Source organism: Phaethon lepturus, unplaced genomic scaffold (assembly GCF_000687285.1).
Source record: "Phaethon lepturus isolate BGI_N335 unplaced genomic scaffold, ASM68728v1 scaffold22667, whole genome shotgun sequence".
Lineage (NCBI taxonomy): Eukaryota > Metazoa > Chordata > Aves > Phaethontiformes > Phaethontidae > Phaethon > Phaethon lepturus.
In genome coordinates, this window is record NW_010554323.1 from 6440 (window position 1) to 29683 (window position 23244).

The following is a 23244-nucleotide window of genomic DNA, read 5'->3' on the forward strand; positions in this document are numbered from 1 at the left end:
ACATTTAGGTATAAATACGTAAACACATTAAAAAATAATACAGCCTTAGCTATCTTTGTGAATAAATGTGTCTACTAGCATGCAGCAATGGTGTTAGCTAGGACTTGTCCCCCAAAGAAACACTAACACACTTAGCAAAACAAGGCAGGTGGTGGTGGTGTAGAAATCAAACACAAATAAAATTACCTTTGAATCAGCATCCCAACATTGGTGCATCAGTTCTGCAAAACTTCTGGGACAACTGCTTGGAATGGTTAATCTCTAAAGGAGAGAGAATGTACCAGTTATTGGAAGCATTTCCCTTTAAGCTGCTACTAATGGATTTCCTATAAAAGCAATGCAATTAAAAGAAGTAAAACACACTCTTATTTCTTTTAAACACAATGTAAGAGCTGAGGATTAACATATTAAAAAGAAAAATCAAAATTACTAACACTAGCAAGATGTACAAATTAATTAACAGACCTATAAAGAAAGAATGGAACAAATGCACAAATGGAGTTGCTTAAGAAAACCTGGAGACAAGGAAATGAAAATGAGGCAAACAACTTTTAATACTAAAACATAATACTTTGTGGAGATTACTGAATGGTATTCTAAGATGCTTGTCAAGATAGGTATAACATACAACCTGCCTTAATTCCTTTCTCCCATACAGATGATCCAGATTTACAATACTATAATCACTTTTGATACAACAAATGACTGAAATATAGATTACATTAAGTGAGTTAAAAAGAGTTAAGTGAAGCTCTACATGACACAAGAGACACTTCATGAGCCTGTGGTCAAAAGGATTAATGAGGACATGCAGATCTCAGAGAGCACTCACAGAGCACAGTGAACTCATTTAAGTATTTCCTAATGACTGAAGGCAAGGAGTTGCTGGTTATAGCCAGGACCACTAACTACAGAGAATTAGTTTGAAGCTTGTTTGGTTTCCTTTGCTGTGAGTTTTAAGAGTTTTAAACCATTAAAAGATTCCCTTAGCCAGTCTTAGAGGACTTTAAGTTTAAAGACTCTGCCTCCACACTGGAAAGCCCAAAAGCAAACCCATTCTCATATACGCACACCCGGATACCGAAGCCTCTCCAGTTAAGATTCAACATGCATCCCAACAGCTTTACACATATCAGGAGATGCCTCTGCTCTTGCTAAGGCAGTTAACTTACTTCAGATTTTTCATATTAAATTAAAAAAATATGTAGATAAAAAACAGTTCCACAGTGAAAACGGGTCCAAATATAAGAGGGGTCAAGCTGGAAAAAGGGTTCCCTGTCCTGTAACGGCTGAGAACCAGATGTTACAGTCCTGTTCAGACCAACCTGCCCAGGAAGACCCTTTGATCTGTCCTACTCTTGGCATTTCAGAAGCCAAGGAGAACAAGTTATATCAAATTGTACCATTATATTACTGCAACATGACCTACAAAGCCTTACAAGCCAGAGCAGCCAAAGTTAAGAGTTAACAAATTCTGCTGCACAAGCATTTGAATACCATGAAAACTGGAAACAGGAGATACAGTGCCAGGGCACTGCAGGAATATGATTATTAAAATAATGTGATACCTTAAGGTGCAAAGCTTTCTGTCCAAGAAACACACAGAAATTTGTACAATGCATAAACGAATTGTACTGGTGCTTGATCTCTTGTTGAGTCATTGGCCTAAAAATACACTGGCTAGTCTTGCTACAGTATTTGTCTGTAACCCTCACTGTTCCAAGGAGGTGGCAAATCAGTTGCAATCACCATTTTTGTGTGTCTTACTTGTCCAAAATGTTATGTGTCATGTAATATAGAGATAGCAGATTCCAAAAGTGTCATATTATAATAAAGATGATGTTTCTTAATGGTAATTTATTATGAGAGCATGCCTAACATAATCTGAACCCTCATGTTTTTCTTTTTTGGATTAAAAAAAATTATATAATTGTATAGAAACTCTACCAGAATAAAAATAACACTGTGAAAAGTGAAATTGTGCAGAGAGTCAAAAAAGACCCATACAGAATCATTAAAATTCACTTCATTTGCTGGGCTCAGGCTTTGCAAAGAGGGGGATTTTTCACCCTACACAATTACGCTTTGGCCTGAGTCCCACACTGATTTTAACATGAGACTTGCAGTGCAAAAAATGAAGGACTGGTTCAACAGTGATTCAATTCTGTTGTGAATTGGAACCATGCAACACCACTGATGTCAACAGATTGAACTGAGAACTGAACCTGACCCTCACACTTGCTTTGGGACACAGAAACTACGAGTAAAAGTAGCACAAGCTGACTTTTACAAGGCTGATGCTGGGCCTGTTCCCTAAGTCATGGCCAGAAAAAATAAAAACTGTAAGCAAGTGTTAATGCCCTCTAAGCTCCCTGGCACCCTTCCAAAGAAGATGGTAGCAACAGGCTAGTGGTACCTGGCAGACAAACAGCTGGCTCTGAATATGTCACCCCTTAGGTTTCTTCAGCCATGAGTAAAATAGTCGTCATGTTCCACATTTTATTCATACTGTATTTTACACAGTTCCTTGATCTGGAAAACTGTAGAGAAATGTGTGTTGTACCCTCTGACAGCTTTCAGCGTATGACTACGTATCTTTACAACATTCCCAATGCCACTCTGTACCCCTTACATAAGACTACACGTGGTAGGCACAGGAGAGAAATTCTGCTGATGGAAGGCTTTTTGGTTCCTCATTCAAAACGATGTATAAGGCTTTTCCTAAACTAGAAGTCTCTTTGTGCCTCCTGCTCTGATAAACACCGTAGAAGACCACATTCATAATCTTCACACTGTTAGTGTAGCATTTCCAACTAACTGGTGTATCACAGTATCATTCACTGGCATTAATCCAGTCCTCAAATAGAAGAAAAAAGAGAGGGGAAAAAAAAACACTAACAAAAAATATTAAACTAAGAGGAGGAAACCTAACTCCTCTGTTTAACTCTGAAGCATTTTGAGAAACAGTTTATGTAGAATAATAGGAATCTGTATTGTACAGCCACTGCCTCGCCATTGTAATGTTTCCCAAGCTTCCGCTGTGTCTAGATAGAGGAGGTTTCATCTTTGTGGAGGATTTCCATGCTTGTCTGTGTGTGGTACAGTCACAACTTTAAATGTTTTTTAAATGTAGTTACTGTCTTTGATATCAAGGGACTATGTGTTCAGATATACGCTCACATGTCCAACTAACTGCAAGTCTCAATTTGTGGGAAGAAGAAAAGCCAGGCTGGGGACACTGTACAAACGGTGTTTACACCACTGAAGTGCTTTTGAAATGGAAAGACTCTGCATGAGGAGGCTTGCAGCTATGCCACAGCCTTGCCGATACCAGTGAGGAGCTCATCTTCAATGTAGTGTTGAACGTAGGTGGCAAAACTGTAATTTCTCTCTTTTTTTAAAACTATTTTTTCTTCTTTTATTTTTGAAATTTTCATCTAAGCGGCAGTTTCTTGTACTATAGTGACTCCTGCTGGGAGAGTTAAGTTGAAGTAGCTGAAGGTCTCTTACAGATATATCAACTCCCGGCCAGTAAAAAGATGTCCTAAACGCAGGAGATGGAGTTAAACTGTTCCCCTACCTTGGACGCAATGGCTTCTTTCATCACTAAGAACAAACCCCTAGGTTTTACAATTGAGACTGAGAAACTAGTACAGTACTTGTAAAATTTTTGATCTACAGCATCACGACGTGAAGCTGCAACAATTAGATGTAAAGGGTCCATTCATGAGGAATAACATCACTTTGACCCTTTGTGTTAGCTCCTACTGCTAATCTTTCCATACGCGTGAACTTACTTTCAATTTGAAGAAGATGAAAAAGTCTTTTGCAAAACCCCAATACTGTTTTCTGATCTATGTACCTGAATGTAGAAACGTAGTCTTACCTCGTTTTTTTCCACTACAAGCCAAGCTACTTGTAATCCTTCCAAGCCTTTAAAGGGGACCTCCCTTGTTAGCATCTCCCAGAGAACCTGGAACAGAAAAAAAGAAAAGAATTTTTATTTCTGTACTTTGTATTTTAAATACATTATTAAACCTTGATACAGCCCTATTCTATATCCAATTATCAGGCAACCAGTTTCCATTTGCAGGAACTTGGACCAGTGTTTGTGTGCAAGATCCTCTCACTAAATTAATTTGAATGTTTCTGCTTTTTCCTCTACAGAAAAGCCCAGATGAAAAACTGGGTTGTGTGGTGCCTAATGCCTGCAATTTTGAGAGTGCCATGGAAAAGGCTTTTTACTTTCTTTGTACACTATGAAGTTCACATTTGGCAGTAGAGACTTGGGAAGACAATGAACTCCTCCTCTCCTTCTCAGCCCCAACTAGACACATCTTTGCTTTGTAGTCATTTTGCATTTAAAAATATTTCTGTATGATTGCAACTAGTGCTTCTCAGTAGTCAGAATATGATCCAAAAGGTATTTTGCTCCTATGATATGCCTATGAAAATATTAAATATATTTTTTCAAGCAAAACTGTAATTGTTTATCTCCAGGTATGTGATTATGTTAAACTAAACAATATACAGCATATAGAAAATTACTCTGTTCTCCTTGATATCTTAGAGACACCCTGTCCTTAGATATAGAAAGATCTCCTAATTTTGCACGCTTTTATCATTTTGGTAACACAGTACCCCAGAACCTAAGCTACTCTGTAGAAAAAGAGTTTGACATCACCTGAAAGGCTTCACGTCAATGAATCCAACTTGCTTTTCTGCCATTTGGACTATATATTGGAGTTCAACCAGATTAACAGACACTTTGTACTTTCACTCGTACATGTCTTTTTTTAGATCAAAACCTTCATATACATATCTTGTTAAAATATCTACATACAAACTTTTTCTTCTGCTCATATACCAAGCGTATCAACAAAAAAGACATAATTTATGTAGGATCTGACCAAATGCATTAAGATCCTTATGCAAGTCTGTATATCCTTGTTATTTGGGTTAGTAGCCAGGCTTATTCCAGCTACATTGTTTTGAATGGATCCTGGCCTGCTACAAAGGTAATTAGAAAGAAAATGCGAGAATACTGGCAGATGCTGCTCAAGCAGAAAAAATGCACTGAAGCAGAGATGAGCATTTAATCAACTGAACAGAGTACTCCATCAATAGACATATTTGAATAATTCTGCTTGAGTCAGAAGACTGTTAGTAAAGGTAATGGTATCTTGGAAAAATGAGTAAAAGGACAGTTTTGCTGAGAATAAGAAACATGTAGAGAAAGCTATCATAGAGCTATCCAAGTCTCCTGTTTGCCTCAATGCATTCCTTTTAGAAGGAGGGAAAAAAAAAAGGCACCTCAATTTGTAATTCCAATTGTCACCTCTCCACTGGTAGAAAAGGGAATTTAACTGCGAGAGAAGAAAATAATTTTGCAGTCCCATATACTTCAGACAAAAAAAGCAGTGTACAAAACAGCCATTTTAAAACAAAAGCCTCTGGACAAAATCAAACATACAGCTGAGCAGCCTTGCAGAACAACCTCATCTGTACGGCTGTACCAGGAAACCACAGAGAAGAAACTCAAGTTTGCACATCAGCCAGAGCAGTATCTAAATACATCTTCCAAGCACAGAACATAATGGAATACATGCTAAATGTCTCCAGAGCCTTTAGCACTTGGTACCTTTCTTTCAGAAGACTATAAATTGTAAGGATTGTCTCATTTCATTCACGCACATAAATTTGTGCGGAACATTTTGAACTGAATTCCTTTATCATGACACCTTTAATGTTTATTTTCACTGCTTGTACAGATCACTGTCTTCCTAAACCAACAGTGCTAGCTTAAAACACTTGATAGTTCAAGAGAAAAACAGTAATATGACACAATATGAAGAACTCTTCTTAATGCCTTATTTTTTACTCATAGTAGAAGAAGGGAAAAGATACAAAAGGGGGACGTCAGAAACCCTTGTATTTATTTACACAGGTTTAGAAAATGTTCTAACGCCAATACAAATTTCATATTCAGGCCAATGGTATAGATAAAGCCTTTCCTTCCAATGGTGACATGTCTCTATCTTCAGTTTTGTAGGAGCTTCAATCCCATCTCACAAATTAGCTACCCTGAATCATAAGCTAAGGTGAATGATTGCAATTGTCAGTCTTTTAAAAAGCAGCAAATGGGCATCTTCAGCATTCCTATTTGTCTCTTCCTGTCCCCAGGCTCATTCAGCAGCAGAAAAAGCACTTCAACCTGACTTACCCTGGCCTCTTTATTGCAAGATACACTCTGTTCATTTTCAGAACTGGCTCCCCAGCTCACCTCACACGGAAATCAAATCTTCCGTTTCTGGTGTAATTTAACTGATACTGACATGGTTCACTTCCTCTCCCATCTCTGATGGTGAGGATCACCTGCTTTCCTGATCACATCACATCTCTCTGATGACAGACAGCAGGTGCTCACAGAGAAACAGCCAAGCTAGACACAATGATGGGAAAAAAAAGCCAGAGCATTTAATGTAGTGGTTTGTAAGCTGTGGCCTCTGAAGATGTTGGGCTCTTCTTTGCCCACAGAGAAACAGAAAGAAGAGACAAATGTACAAATGTTCATGTTACACATGAAGCTGAGAATAAGAATTATATGGTCTTCAGAAAAAGCTCACACACTTACTTCTGTCAGCTCAGCTGTGCATTTCGATTCTTATCCTCTCAACTATGTGACAACCACCAAAAGGAAAAAAAACCAAAACAACAAAACCCCCACATTTCCACCCCAGTGCAAAGTCAACAAAGATTCTAAGTGCCACATAGGATAGGGAACACCCAAATTAGTAATTTGAGAAAAAGAAAACACTCTGAACATCTTCACTGAAAAAAAGAAATGTTTTCTCTTGGTAGGAAAGTGTCCACAGATGAAAGTCAGGAGCCACAATGAGTGGGAGTACAGCACGAGCAGAAAGTGTTGCACTCTTAGAAGTACTGCCCTTAGGCATGAAAATTAGGTCAGTCTTCTCTGCATTGATCCAAGTGGAAGTTAAAGATCTCATAATTCTTTTCAAAAAGAGTAAGGGATAACCCCTGGAGCTGGCCAACATTCCCTCTATAAATAACATATGTTCTCATAGCTAAAGCAATGTATGAACTATTGCTAGGAGTAAAACAGCTGCTACATTTAACGGCAGTCTCTATGCCACCAATAGCCAATTAATGGTTTTAGTTTTTTATTCTTGTGTTAAAATAATTAAGCTACATCGCATAAGCTTTCTATGATTAAACACATTTATACTGATACACAAACACACACTACAGTGCACTACAAACAATTTTGCCAGGATAACATATTCTGAGCATGTATCTTCATGACTTCAAAACAGCTTTTAGAGTGAACATTGTCATTCCACGTACACTTTCATATCTGGAAGAGAAGCAAGGCATCATTTCTGAGCAACACATACATGAGAGGGTTTTCTCATGAAATACATGAGAGTCAATTTCTGGGTCGATCATTTGTAACAATTGATATCTGTTGTTGAGGGTATGGATTTGGAAATGGATTATAAAAGAGAGTCACAGCATGGCTGAAGGAAAGTGCAAGATCTGTCTTTGTGTTGTAATAAATCTCCTGGAACATTAGCTTAGCATTTCATGGCAGTATTAAAAATTGTTTGCTATATATCTCAAAGAGAATATATGGACCTGTTTAACAATCCATGAAGAGCAGAACAAACCAATCTGAACGTTAGCTATAAACATATATGTTACTGTTCACAAAGAGGAAAATACATTTCAGCTGAGGAACAACTCAGACCTATGAAGTTGCAGAAAGACTTTGACAGTTCATGGAAAAAAGCTCTTGCACACCTTAAGCAGAATATTTAAAAATCACAGACTGTTTTGTAGAAAGAAAAGCCAGTCAGGAAATAAAAAAAAATAGAAAGGAAATTAAAGAAAACGATGGGGAAGGAGACAAATCTTGCAAACAGAGTATCTATTCCTAGCATCTTACTAGTTTACATTTGAAAGGATTCTGTTCTTTGTTAACAGGATTTTAACTGAAGAAAAGCAGATTTGTGTCTGTAGCACAAAAGCTGCTGGCAAGTGTTACACTTTGAAGAGAGATTCTTTAAATTTTGTTTTTATAGATGATAATCATTTGAAGAGACAAAAATACCCTTTCTAAGATTTTTGTTTTCAGTCTCCTAGCTAATTCTCTGATAGTCTAACACTTATTATAGGGAGATTCCAATGTTCAATGTTATATTCGGACAATTTCTTGCTGGTATAACCCCATTATGTCAGTAATTTCATCAACAGAGAACTTGGGTCACTGCCATTCTGCATTGCTACCCCTGTATCTCCTCTGCAAACGATGGTGTTCCAAGACTGGAGTTATAAAAAGATGAACTCATTCCTAAGCACTTATAAATTCATAAGCTTCTACCCACAGTAGGGACACATTAGTTCAAAAACAACATATTAAAAATGTGGGTCAAATATTATTAGACATACTGAAGTAGCACTATACACCCTTAACCACATTAAAATATTCTAGTAACACTGAACTGTTTTCATACGGAGTTTAGTTGAGTTTTACCTCCAAGCACAGACTGTCAAAGGAGCTATGCTTTTTGGACGAGCAAGAATAAACTACGTATGACATACTGTTCCCAAGGCTCTGGTAATACTTGACATGATAAGGTATTAAACAATTTCTTACCTTCTCCCACTTCTAGAATGTTACTTAAAGCCAATTCACACCAAGATGACTATGTGAGCAGTTCAAGCTATAAGACCATGTTTGGAATTTCTTCTCTAACATTTTTGCTTTGTTTTGAAACTGGAATGTTTCCTTCCAGTGAATAATATGTGATTGCTTCCAGTAACAGTTTACATTAACATTTACATCTGTTAGCTTATGTTCTCTTACTGTTTGTGACCTAGTTCAGTTAAGCAAGCAAGGATTTTGGATGCGCCAATATAGGCTTTTTCCCCCTCCTTGCAAACCTTCAGCCTTTCATTTGTAAGCGACGCCACATCATCTCTCATATATTTTTTTCACTATAAACAACTGTTTGGGAAAAAGTTTAAGTCATCTTCCATTGGGACACCAGCTTAGCTATGTATAGTCATAGGTGCTAGCTTAAAACTATAGTGCCTCCCTCACATCTATCTCCTCCCACCCCTCAAAGAGAAAGAGGCAATACTTGACAGGTGCTGAAAGAATTCCTCATTCTGCCACCCACTGTTGAATCTAAACCCCAAAATGGTTAATACATAGACATGCATGGAAACTACAACCCCACTTCCTTTCGTCCCCCGCCCCCAGTATTCATCACTGTTCTCTGTCAGAGAAAGGTTATGGAACTAGGCACACAATTGGTCTGATCAGTAAGGCTATTTCTAGCCTATTTTGTACTGCAGAGCAAAATCAGAGTTTAACTGTGGACAGAGTGAAATAATTCACATTACTACACCTGCAAACTTGACACTCTGATGAACTGTAACTGACTGTTCCCCCTTCAGAAAAGTAGCAAAGCCACATTGGCCTTTTCTGTGTTTTTAGATGGGGTCTCTCCCTCCACAAGAGGTACTGTTTCTATTCTCACAGCTAATGATAGCAGGGTCTTTTAAACAATTAAGCATGGAGAAGTGGCTTACTTTTTTAATATAAAATCAGTGACACTCCATTTTATGGAAAGTGGAATCCTAATCAGTTCATCCTGTTATACACAACCTTTTTCTCTTCTGTTCCACTAAAAAACACAAGCAGAGATTCATGATGCAGATTGTTCAGTAGCTCCTGCACGCCTTCGGACATATGCTGAATACTTGTGGTAAAGCATGTGCTTCCCACACTGGTATGCTACTAATCTAATCAGATATGGATCTTACTAAACGTTCAAGACACTGCTCTTCCTATCATTTTCAAGCATGTAATTATAAATTATGGGTCAGTCTTGAAAGAAAGCGTGGTATTTTTGTTATCCTTATTTAGAATTGTTTTTCTTGCATCATATAAATCCTCTCTCACTAGAGATCTGTTACTACGCATAGGGAAATGAGAGGCACTCACCACTCCGTACGAGTATGTGTCACATGTTTCAGACACTGGGAGACTTTGGATAACTTCTGGCGCCATCCATGGAAAAGTGCCCACTAATGACATGTGTGTTGTATGGGAGTGGAACCTTGAGGCACCAAAATCACAGATCTAGCACAAATAAGTAAAAAATAACCACATATTAGAGTATCAAACTCATTCATTAGGCATCAAAACATCGAGTCAAGCAGCAGCATCTCTCTACAAATAATTGAAGTGTTCATACCTTTAACATGCCATCAGCAGCTATGACAACTGAAAATGAAAAAACAATAGGTTACAAAAGTTCTATTACAAATAAACACATACATTGTCACAGTGAAAGACTTTGCATCTTATCAAGAAAAATGATCCTATAGGGAGCCAGCACCTGAACATGCACACATGCACGATTGTCCTGGTTTCTTTGAGAAGCTTTAGAGAACATCTGCTGAATACCTGCAAGCCTCTGAACAAACGCAAAACCCTTCAGGCCTTACTGAGTTCAAAGATAGCAACACAACTCTAGCTAAAATACAGATAAACTCCATTCTCCCCAGTGTAGTTAGACGTAACAAGAAGCTCTCTGAAAGATTCATTAATACAAGGAAAAAACTTACAAGGGAGGTGAGATCTAGACTTTTCTTGACTATTATCTCCCCATGTGCATTATTAAAATCTGTGCCCCTGCTATCTCACTACTAGTAGTGAAAGTTTCAGTTAAAAGGCAATGTTCAGCAAATTTCATAAATGGTCATCAGTTGCCAAGTACAGATTAACCACTGCAGCTCCACACTGACTGCATATTACTCAAAAGCATGAATATCTGTCAAACCTCACAACAGGTCAGTGTAAAGGCAAGATTTTCAGATAGGAAATAATAGGCCTTATCCGGACTATTGTGTCTGGTGTCTGCCAGCCTTTCCTGGTACACAACCTTTCCAAATAGAAAAAGGAAGTGACAAGTGTCCAGGCAATGTCTGACAGCTGGCAAGATGGGTACAATCACGGTCAGCAAGACACAACTTGAAAGAGCCCTCCCCAGTGCTCTAAATGATGCCAGGGACGGGTTACAAAGCTCAGACTCAGGCACAAGATGGGAAGGAAGGAACAGGCTCTTCTATGCCTCAACAACTCCTAGTGCAGCTTGATGACAGCCAAGGCATGCATTAGTTCTGCATGTTCACAAAGTCAGGTACAGATTTAAAGACTACATTAACAGGTAATAGTAAATGCAGAGCATTTCGGTGTTTTGCTACTTTACCATTCCTGGACTTCAGATCCCTGTGGATTACTTTGACTGGAGCTTCCATGTGTAAATAGTGCATTCCTACACAAAAGAAGGGGACAATCTAGTTAGGCAGGCTGAGCGTGGCCATCGCCGATCAGCAGTCGTGTTTTCTGGTTCCCATTGTCCTCATTACAAGTTGGCGTATCAGTGTGCCATAGAAATATGCTGCAGGAGAAGCAAACCTCCCATAGTCTACTTTGAGTAAAAAACAGGAAGCAAAGCTCATGTATCTCTCAGAGCATCCATATGGATATGTTAATGCTTTTTAATGTCACATTTAGTTATTTTCTCTAAGGTGCTGTTTACAGAGGGAAGCCAAGATACGAATTTACTGTTCATTCATTAGTTTACACTAATTCTTGTGTGGTCACAGAGAACACAAAGAACAAACCAGTTTGTTCTTATATGAAGAATTTCAGTATGTTTGCTGACAATAAGCCCTTAGCTTCCTAAATGTCCCAATTCAAATCAAATGTAAGGATAATTATGCACTTTACCTCATAATTACTCTACATCAGCAAAATTACCCTCTTGGGACTTGGGGGCAAACCAGAAGTAAAACTGGCTCATAGAAGCCATTTCCACTCCAGAAATTATGTTGGAATCACAATAACCAAGGAACATATTAAAAAGCAGGGTGAATGGGGTTTGCTTGTTTAATGTTTGGGGTTGGTTTGTTTGGGGTTTTTTTATGATTTGCATAAGGAAGTATAGGAAGGCTTTCCTGACTTCATAGGGAAAGCAGCTCCAGTTGTACTCTTTGCTGGCTGTGGAGTGGTAATGCATCACTCATCTTGCTTACCTTTAGCTATGTCAGTTGCCCAGGTCATGATATGATCCATATCCATCTCTTCACTTTTGTTACTATTGATGTAATCAAACAGTGAGCCAGCAGAAGCATATTCTGTTAAAAAACAACAATAAACTCACCATGACATTTTAAAACATTGCACCTAAACTGAAAGCTCTAATGGAAACTCTGCCAGTTCCAGAAAGCAGTCAACCTCTGGCTTAATGACAGGGAATTTGGGTTTAACAGCTAATATTAGTAGTATAGTAGGAGAGTGGTAGTTTGGCCTCATTATTCCAACACAGACATAATCTATTGCTAAGGGTTAAAAAAAAAAAAAAGTAAAATCATATATAACAACAGGCATTAAAACGAAAAGACATTAGAAAGGTCTGGCATCAAGAAAGCTCAGGCAAAGCAGTTCAAATTCTAGAGTAAAAGGTTTTGGTTCCTTGTTCAGGATCAACAGACCTTTTTCTTAACTTCTCTCAGCCACACCCACAGAAACCCACAGCAGGATTATATGGGTACAAACAAGGGCTTTTTTGGCCCACTGGTGTTTGCAAGCGTGGCAGATGGAATCCAGCCCAAGTGTCAGAGCTCACAGGGCTGAAAGCTGGAATAACAAGCTAGTTACACCTACACACATTTAAGTGTGAAACTGGAGACAACCAAAACCTCCACAGTGCCGCTTTTATAGAACTTGAAATTCTTACATATTTAAACAGTGAATTTGCTGCTCCTGATCAGAAAAGCAGTTAACGTATGAGTTGGTAGTATCGGATCGTTCTTATCATTTGCAAAGACAGAGGATATTCTTCAATGGTGAGCAGTACTGCATATAAATGATGCCCCATAACAAAGGATAAGTATTTTATTTCTTTTTTTAAAAGTAAAACCAGATGTTAAATATATAATGTTCCGTTGGGAAGAAAGGGTTTGCAAGTAGAAAGGGAAATTAGAATTTTCTTTTCCTATTTCCCCATGAAGGAACTGAGTAACAGATGAAATAATTTGTTCATGAAAAAATGGAAGGAAGAAACTAGAGGTCTAACCCTGAGGTAAGCAGACCAGATTTCCATGTGCTGCAGGTCATGTTCAGCAGTCTAAAGGCTGTAGCTCCTCTGCTTAGTATTTAATAAATAAGCTTTATGCTTATTTAGTATTCACTCATGTTTCACTGAAAACACAACAGCAGGCTCATGACTTGAATCAGCTGATATATTTTCTTCTATCTGGTTGCCAAGACAGAGTAGGCATATGCTATCTGGTATAGCCCAAGTAGCACAAAGACCAGAGGGATGCAAGGAACAACTTCAAGCCTTTCATCCCTTTCTCCCAAGGCTATTCAGCATGTTCCTCAAGCAGTCTGGAGAATTCAAAACCTACTTACAAGACTGCCAAAACCTGCATACCTAAGGTGGCAAACCAGCTGGTATACAATTGAAATGCTTAATTTCAGACATTTCAAAGCAGTCACAAAATCATTCCCTCCAAGACTACATAAAATATATCTGAATTGCTGTTAATAACAATATTAATCAATGAATGACATATGACAGGCTAAATGCCTAAAAAGTAAACATTGCTCCTCAACAAGGAAATCAAAACCACTGGGAGACTGCTGTGAGGGGAAGGAAACTCTGCAGCCTAGAATGTGGCACGCCATGTGAGATTCCAGCACTAAATGAAAGGAAAGAGGGAGAAAATAGGAAGTCCCTTGAAAGTAAAGACTCAAGTGGCAAGTTAGTTTTGGATCATTACTGCAGGACCTCCCGCTGAAAGGAGCCTCTGCAGGAGAGAGAAGTGTTGCTTGTGATGTCACCGAAAGAGGAGTAAGCTGCTGATCTGCACATTTCCTCAATTAAACCATAAGCTTTTTTTACCCATGATGTCAGCATTGGTCTTATAAATGGATTCTTCAGGAATAGGATGGCTACAAGCTTTGCATGCCTTTACAATGCATAATTTGATCCATCAGGGTCAGGGACAACTCAGCTCCCCGAGCCCTTTGCCACACTGTGTGAATGGAGGCAAACAAGCTTCAATCAACAAAGCTCAATCCTTTAGTATTTCTTCTACGTATTTATTGTGCCACAGGTTTTTACTAGGCGCTCTCGGTTTTGGAAATCATATCGTGAGGTTAATTTTCTGTCAATAATGGAAAAGAGGTACTTGCTTTAGAAAGAAAAGCTCCGAATGCCTGACTGGACCCACCCTGTGATGGGCTGTGGGATACACTGTACATCTCTCTGCAGATGGGGGCACAAGCTCTGAGCACCTTTTGCAGGGAGGCAGCTGTGGTCAAACACCAGATCTGAAAGCTAGGCACGGAGATGGCTCTTGACAGAGACAGCCAGTACCATCCAGAATGATGTGATCCATGTTAGCAGCTTGCTGGGTGGGATGATCAGTTACAACACTGACATATATCCCAGCAGGGAAACGTGTTTTGACCGCAGATGTAGCCCTCCTCAGAGAACTCTTTGACAATCCCACATAAGACATCACGTGCAGCTAATGCTCAGTACATGCCAATGTTTGGCTGAACGCCCTGATCTCCATCACTCCGTAGAATCATTAGGTTCTCAGGATTCCTTCATGTTTGGGCTCTTCCATCACAAGAAATGTATCTCTGACTAAGAGTCCGCAATACTGAGGGCCATCCAGAAGATCACGGAGTGAAAAATCTCTCTAAAAGATATTTCAAGTGCAATTAACACTCCTTTTCTCAGTAGCTATTCTCCCATTTGAAAATGGTGTGGGGAAAGAGAGGCTTGCTTCCCTTCCAACCCAAGGGATTCCTAGTCTCCTTGGAAGTTGCAGGGAGAACCAATCAAGCTTGTTAAAAAAATCTTTTCTCTTTAGCCATGGTGGCATCTGAGCTCCCCAAGTAACAAAGTCACTGGACTACGCAGCATAGTCTCTTTCTCACAGATGGTAAAAGAATCCCCATTCCCAATGACATAATGAACTACTTTAGCTGCTTGTCTGTCCTGTGACTGGCAAGCAGGTCTAATGTCCTCTGAACACTGACCTTTTGTGAGATCAGACTGAAGAGATCATCTTGTGTTGCTGATCATACATTTCCTTTGTTATCCTGCTTGCCAGTTGACACTTATTACAGTTAGATTATAAATTACAGTAAAATTACATTACTTGATTTATTAGCTTTCTGTTATGTTTATTGGTTCAAGAAGGTATTCAAGTTCCTGTCTATATGCTATCACCAGTGCATCCTCCGAGTGGTGTAGACTGTGGTCACCCCCACGCACCTCTGGAGTACTGGCTGCAACACTGTGACCTCCAACAGGCTGGTACTCCTATGAGTAAAGCTCCCCATGCTCTGAACAGTGCTGTATCTCAGATGCGCTCCTCCAGATTACGCTGCCATCTACTGTGATAATTGGATGTCTAAGAGACAGGTAGAAATAACTGAATTTTCATAGGTTCTGTCCACCATCTGAGAACCAATAAAAACCTGAATGGCAGTGCTTCAAACTGGCATTAGACTGTGCCACATGGAAAGACTACTCTTCGCATCAAACTCTTTGAAGTGTTAGACATGCCAAAGCACGCCTCCTAACCCACACTTTCATGGGTTTTTACCTCTCCAAACATTTCTTTCAGCAGACTGGAGTTTGCTTTGCTTTGGGTTTATTTTCTACTACTATTTTACCTAGTTTCTCCCATACAGGAAAGGGAGAAATTACATTATCTGTAATGTAATTTTTTTATCTGGACCAATTCCCAGGATAAAGGAAGGAAGATTAAAGTGGTGATAGAAAACAAACAAACACACACACACACAAACACCAACTTCCACATAATTCTAGGAATGCCAGAACAAATGAAACCTAGTTTCCAGTGAATAAAGGGAGTTGTCTTATGGTGTCTAATCAACCCTTGAATATCTTTCAAGCTCTTCCCACGGCTGGGAAGTTCCCAGTGCAGCTTCTCCTATCTTCAATACAGGCAGAATTAACAGTGAAGCTTTGCTCTGAGCAGAATCTCAGCCTTCCCTTTTCACAGAACTTGCCAGAACTTTGTAACATGAAAACCTCTACTTCAGTCACACGTCAGTTAAAATGGAAAAGCGATTCACAGAACAGGGTAAGAGAACATCGTGAAAGCTTCTATTTAAAGGAGTGCTGAGTTTGTGCATTAAGAACACCCCAGGCTCCAACTGCCTCTGTGCTGCTACCAGCCATGCTCCCAGCCTGGTTCCCACCTCCAGCACTCCCATTTACACTGAGGCAGGCGGTGCTGAGCACTCTCACATTCAAAATCCAGAACAGTTATCAAAAACACTGAAATCGGGTAAAGCTACAAATACCTTGTAACACTGGAGTTTTACAGAATCAAGACGAAGGTCAGACAAAAATCCTTACCCGTAACTATGCCATAATTTGGAGGTTCAATGACAGCTCCATAGAACTGAATGATGTTTTTGTGACTGAGCACACTGAGTATTTCTGCCTGTTGGAAACAAACAAACAAGTTAGACAATTAAGAATGGCACATTTACTATAATAGTTAATTTTATACCCAAGCAGGTATACACATATATAAAAAAGATATATTTATAAACACACACATACCTACGAAAGACAGTCCACAAATGCTTGGCATTTGAAAACCTCATGAGAGAGTTTAGCAAATGAATGTTTAGTATGTTTGAGGGGGGGGAAAAAAAAAATTTCAGTCTATTCTTTCACGGCCAAGGCACAGATGTAGAAGCTAAGTCTTTGGAAAAACTGAATTCCTTGGAAAACTTTTTTCAAAGAAAGATCTGGGATTGTTGGCAGAGTTGCTGCACTCCTGTCCAGAATTTGTGTTTATGCACAAAGTACTACGGGTTCAGCGAGTTCAGCACTTCAGGCTGTTAGAGCATACCATGCACACACAGCTCCATCCAATGTTTACTGGAAACGTGGAGTTTCCAGGCATGTGCTGTAAAGTCTGATTGAATATGGACAGCAAGCATGCTCGAGATTGCCAAATAGCTAGCAGCGCACTTGAAACTACTCCTCAGAGCAGTTTGGAAATTCTGGGTAAATATACAAAACCTATACAAAACAAAAAAAATTCCACTTGAACAGTGATTCTAGGTTTGAGAAAGAGACTGCAAGACAATGAGAATGTATCCACAGAAATTAAGACATATAGTTCTTGTGTTTTTTGAGAGAAAAGAAGGTCAGATGTCTCCCTAAACAGTTTTGCCTCTATAATATATTAAAATAAACACTCAAGGGATTTTAGACATGGTTTTACACAAATATATATATTATGCTAATACAGATATATACTATTAGATATTTTTCTCTATAGCAATGCATTACTTTAAGACTTTGAGATTATGTTAACTCTGCCAGTCAAGATCATCTAATAAGAACAAAATAACAATTAATTCCTTTGAACTTATCAAAAGTATCTGAGCTGACAGATCCCTTCTCGGATCCTTTGACTGACTGCAGGAGTGTTGCTATTTATCTGCAGGTGAGTCTTCCCAAATTTGCTTAGATAGTTGCCAATTAATTTATTTTGTGGCATTGTAGATTCACTGAAAACAGGCAGACTATAGCAGCTTTGATGCAGGAAACCATGGTACATCAGCTAGTGCTACTGTAACAAATGTACAGACATAGTATTTTTTTTGGCCTATGTTTTATAGCTGGTATCAGCTATATCAGCTATGATACACATGCATAACTGTATGATTACAGATAAAGGCATCAGATAGCTCTTTTTTTGCTGTTGTTGTTTAAAGCCTTTTCTGAATAACTTTAACATAGTTTTGAATTAAGACCTTTATCTCTAGCTAATGCACTGGCATTTACACATATTAAATTAAATCTTTAACGATAGCTTTGAACTTAACTTGGGTTGCACTAGCTCTTCATATTGCTTAGCCGGCTCAGCAAGGCAAACTGTGTTACCATGAAATGAGCAATCTTTTTTCAGAATACCAGAAAAGTAATTTTTTTTAATGTACGCTGTTTTCAGCAAAACATACTGCAGACTGACTCACCCACAAGTCCACAAAATAATTTAACTGGCAGCTATCTAAGCAAATGTGGGAGGACTCACCTGCAGGTAAACAGCAACACTCCTACAGCCAGTCAAGGGATTCGAGAAGGGATCTGTCGGACCAGCGGCGGACCTGTTGGCAGAAGGAGCTCTGCCCTCCAGCTGCCGCCCCACCAGCCTCCCAAGGCAGAGGACTCCAGCAGCAGTGGTACTGCCCATTTCACAAGCTGTATCTCCAACCTCCTTCAGTAGCCTGGAGGATGCAGATGACAGCCTAGTCATTCAAAACTCCATCTCCATGAGCGAGCAAACCCAAGACCCCTATAGTTCAAAAACTTTTGCGTTACGTTTTTATCTTCTTTAGGAAATATTAAATTGGGGAATGTCCTCCAATTCCTACCAGCATTACTGCCAGATAACCAGGAGACCTAATACTCCTTGACTGCCTACCTGAATATTGTTAGAAATGAGACAGGAATACCACACCACAAACAACATTAGACAAACTATCTAGACCATCTTTTCTTGAACACCTTGGTCAAGAGGAGTGGAATAAAACTTCTTCTTAAAGAAAAGATAAAAAATCTTCCTGTGTAGTAGTTAAAAACCCATGTCTTCAGAGCACTGCGCACACCACCTGCTGGTGTTTACAATACAGGTACCTCAACAGGTCATTAGAATTAAATTGACTGGTCTCATATTTAACTTTCCCATGGCATAATGTATTTAGGTCCTGGCTACGAAAGTAGTACTAGATGAATCTTTTTAGAGAATGACTAAAAATGCCACATGATGAACATACCCAAGTGCCATAGCTCCCTATTCCACCACAACAGTATGTAGAACCCAGTGACTGTCCTCAGCCTCACACAAGACACTGCTGGACCCAGTAAAAGCCCACCAGAGTCACTGGACAACAGGAGGGGCTGCACTGCAGCAACACCAGCAGCAAAACGGGCCTACCAATCACTCAGTGCTACCATGATATGGACTATGCGCAAGATAGGAGCACCACGCCAAGAGGATGAGTTCTTCACTGCCGCAGGCATACTGATACACAGTGCTTTTATTATTTGGAGATTCAAAAATCATTATTTTCTAAGATTATCTTATTTGCAGTATATTACACACTAAGATCACATTCCAAGAGTATGAAGAAATGTTGTGTCGACTGTGGCTAATACCATCATCTTCACATTGACGTTCATACTCGAAACTGGGATTTAACAGACACTAAAGCAAGCTTCCATCTAAGAATGGCAGGCACCTACTAATTGCCCACACGTATCCCAAATTAAGAACTGGGGGGGGGGCGGGAATCTCCAATTCTTTCTTAGGACCACTACTTCTGAAAAAAAATCCTTTCTAAACACTTTTAGTCACTCTGCTGTTGTTAGCACTAGCAATTCTAGACTATTACTTTCATGTTTTGCTCTTTTCAGTTGCTGTAGATCAGCTGTGAACTCTTATTAGCCAATTTAAAGACACTTATTCCTTACAGTGAGAACCAGATGCAAGTCAATCCACATCTTTGAAGCTTTTGTACTTTTTTTGACAAGAAGGGGCCATATTTCAATGAAAGACTGACTTTCAGACAGCAAATTACAAAGTGGTGGTTAAAGACCGGTATTTCAAAGGTCTCTTAGGCACTTACAAGAATATTTAGAATCACCTTTAAGCATCAAACTCATACTTAAATCCAAAATCCCTAAATGCTTAGAAGAAAATCCCGCCATGCATCTGTCTGCCTAAAGGCCACTGACGAAGCCAGCCCTCACTGGCTTGGGCATGATACGCTCACTTCCCTCAGTAAAGCTGCTATCTACCTTACACAACTTAAATGAGCATCAATTTCCTTCCTAAAGCCATGGTGATGACAAGTAACAAGTCTTCAGTTATTTCATTATATTACTTTTTTGTGTGAAAGACAGATCCCCCCCCCCCCCCCCAAATGTTGGATCAAAGCAGAACTGGAAGGAGCTCAGCTGAAGGAAAGACACAGCCCAAACATGTAAATACAAACTCCTTGGACATAACATAAAGACACAGTCAGACACACAAGGTGATTGCAGTGGAGCTGAGTATCACACTCAGTCCCATGATAAGCTTAGTCACAGCCTGGTACTGATCATCAAACCACGCTAAAACCACTCACCCTCTACTTACACCACAGGTATGGGTGAAATTAATGTCCCTCTCCCAAGTTCTGCTGAAGGGAATTACAGACTAGATGCCACTTCTTGAAGGCAATGGGATTCAGAAGTCTAAACAAACCTAACCCACTGTTTACGTAATTCAACCACTATCATGAAATCCAAGGTCAGAGCAAATTACACTAAAAACATCTGAATTTAATTCTCACTTACTGGCTCCTGTAGTGTTACTGTAAATCAAACCCAACGCATAAGGCAACTACAGTGTAAGACCAAGGACCTCAGGTAATCCCTCAATGTACAAACTTACTGTGCCTTATGAACCATGGTCTAGATCACAGTGCTTAACAGCTGATTTATTTTTATGCCTGCTTAATCTCTGCTTATTGACCTATGTAAAAATGTCAATTACACCATTTATGACTGACATCACCCTTCAGCCGTCCCTAGACCTGCTAGTACTGCTCTTAACCTTCTAATACAAACAACTATGCATGAATACTCAAAAACAGGGTCCTCCTCTAGGCCTTATCTGTGTTCAGCAATTGCTGAAGAGAAACCACCAACATAGATTCCGAGTATTGCCAGCAGCAGATGATGGCACAAAGCGAGCTACTTGGACAGCATGGTCTCATTATGAGCAGCACAAGCCTCAGCTCACTGGGATGACCTAAGTCCTAGCTTGCTTTTGCTCTGTCCAGTGCCAGTGCAGCAAGAACAGCAAACGCACTTTAGCTCTGACAAGATCTTCAAGGTCAGCGCTGACTGCAGATGTGGGCAATGGCCACCTGATGCTGAGCTGGCATTACTTGGGAACACAGACAAGGCCGTATCGTCAGATCTTTAATTGCAGCCACAAAGGCAGTAAGGATGCGGACAGACGCACTTTCCGTACAGCTGTGTTGTTGCCTGCCAGCTACTCATACCAGCCGCAGCTGCTCTTATTAGAGCTCCCTACCCCACGGCAGCTAAAGTTAGCAAAGACCAAGCGACTCAGCGCATTTGAGTTACTCCGGTCCTCCTTGAAAAATAAGTTAGAAAGATGTTATACTCATGCTTCCAGTCAAGAGAAGTGATCAAGGGCTTGGGTTAGGAGCCTATTCCAGCAGCACAGCTGGATCTGCAAAAGAACATCTATCTGGAGATCAGCATCAAAAGACTTTTTTGCTTGGGTCCAGACAAACTGGCCCACAGCCACTTAACAACCATTTCTTCCAGGTGCCTTTGGAGCCTCTGGCTGGAGAGGACAAAGTACGGCTGTCCTTCCACCCTGGTCTGGGCACACTGGTTTAGGATTAACATGGGAAACAGCTGCAGCCCCTTGTGAGACCATTGGGTCAGCCAGCAGCCAACCAACCCTCCTGTTAATAAATCAGTTAATTGCACAGCAAAAGGCATCTCCGTTCTGTGCAAAATTACAGGGTTAGAAGTGGTTAGCTACTTAAGGAATCTAATTAACACAACTTCCTTAACCACCTTCTGATATTTATTATTACATTGCGAGATAGTTTGGTTATTTGCTTTTCCCTGATAAATGTTTGCCATGTTTATTAAGGAGATATTTAGACACACTTAAGGTAACTTTGAAAAGACACCATTTCCTAAGTCTTGTAGCATTTTAAAGGCTTTGACCTTCGTCATGTTCTTGGGAGAGTTGCAACTTACCTACTCTCATGGGATTTTACAGCCTAATGAAAGGGCAGCTGGAAGAGGGCAGCTGGAAGAGGGCAGCTGGAAGAGGGCAGCTGGAAGAGGGCAGCTGGAAGAGGGCAGCTGACGTTTTATTAAAATTGTTCTGTTTACTGATAACCACATACAAAAAAAGAAATAGAACGCTAACATGAATCCTTCCCAAACCTTTACTTCCAGATGCCTGCTCAAAAATACATTCATTCTGTGTCCATTTCCAGTGTCTCAGGAATGCTCGCCTGTGGATTCACTGATGTCTAATAAGGGATGATGTCTCTCATAATGCACTAGTTTCTTTAGGTAAACAAGCCCAAAACACCATTTTACAGACACAATACTAAGATAATCAGCATCTAAAGGTACAGTCCAGCTACAAAACACTAGTAAAATACACATCTTGCAATCCTACAGGCTTATGTTTTTTTTTAATGTAACACTGACAAATCATTAAGCCAAAAGAAAAATTGCATACTTTTTCACAAGATATTTATGTTTTGCATGCTTTAACATAAATATTATACAACCATACAATAATTCTTTTTAACTTACGTTAAGGTTTTCATAGAAGCCAGATATTACCCATAGCAGATAATTTTTACTGCTTCATTATTACTGTCCTTTTCAAAGTTAAACTGAATAAAATTCTTAATGAGCAGGATATAGAAACAGTTTATGTAATTTAGCTCTTTCTGGATTACTATCATGCCATAGTCTTAGACAACTACCATTCTGTCACTGCTAACAAATGATCCTCTCAATATGCAATAATAAAGGGACACTTAAAGAATTTTAGAAATATAAAACTACTAACAAGAATTATACAGCACGGATGTTATGCAATTACTACAGTTTTGGACATTAAAAAGAAAATCAAGCAGATACAAAATAAAAATTTAGGGCTTTGCCTACTGTTTTTTCTGTTCTCAGAAGATTTGTAAGAAAAAAAAAATACAAAGGTTTCATGCTTTGGGGTCCCTACGAAGAAAGCTAACAATAAGCAAAGTACACTGATTATCCAGTTCAGGGAGTGTTTGTTCAACCTACTAAATTGTCTTTGATATTAACAACGTACGAGGAAAACCACATGAACATGGCAAAGCCAAAGAATCCTCAGTGAGATATTTTAACTGCAAATAAGCCATCACGTGCTTTGATGAGTGCTGTGGGCACCTTTCCAGCACAAATGTGCTACCATTTCCTTCAAAAAGCAATCATAGCTCTTAAAATTATGGTTGCGTATCACCTAAAG

General features: G+C 39.4%; 1 protein-coding gene across 1 annotated transcript in view; it reads right to left on the reverse strand.

Moving 5' to 3' along the window:
- The window catches only part of LOC104624453 (mitogen-activated protein kinase kinase kinase MLT), a 47240-nt gene that overhangs the window by 5353 nt on the left and 18643 nt on the right, over positions 1–23244 (reverse strand). The window contains exons 2-8 of the mRNA XM_010291822.1: positions 16515–16602; positions 12136–12237; positions 11307–11372; positions 10290–10318; positions 10037–10174; positions 3887–3973; positions 187–261 (exon numbers count right to left, since the gene is read on the reverse strand). Coding sequence (XP_010290124.1) covers positions 187–261; positions 3887–3973; positions 10037–10174; positions 10290–10318; positions 11307–11372; positions 12136–12237; positions 16515–16602 — 585 coding nt within the window. The remainder of the gene's footprint in view (positions 1–186; positions 262–3886; positions 3974–10036; positions 10175–10289; positions 10319–11306; positions 11373–12135; positions 12238–16514; positions 16603–23244) is intronic.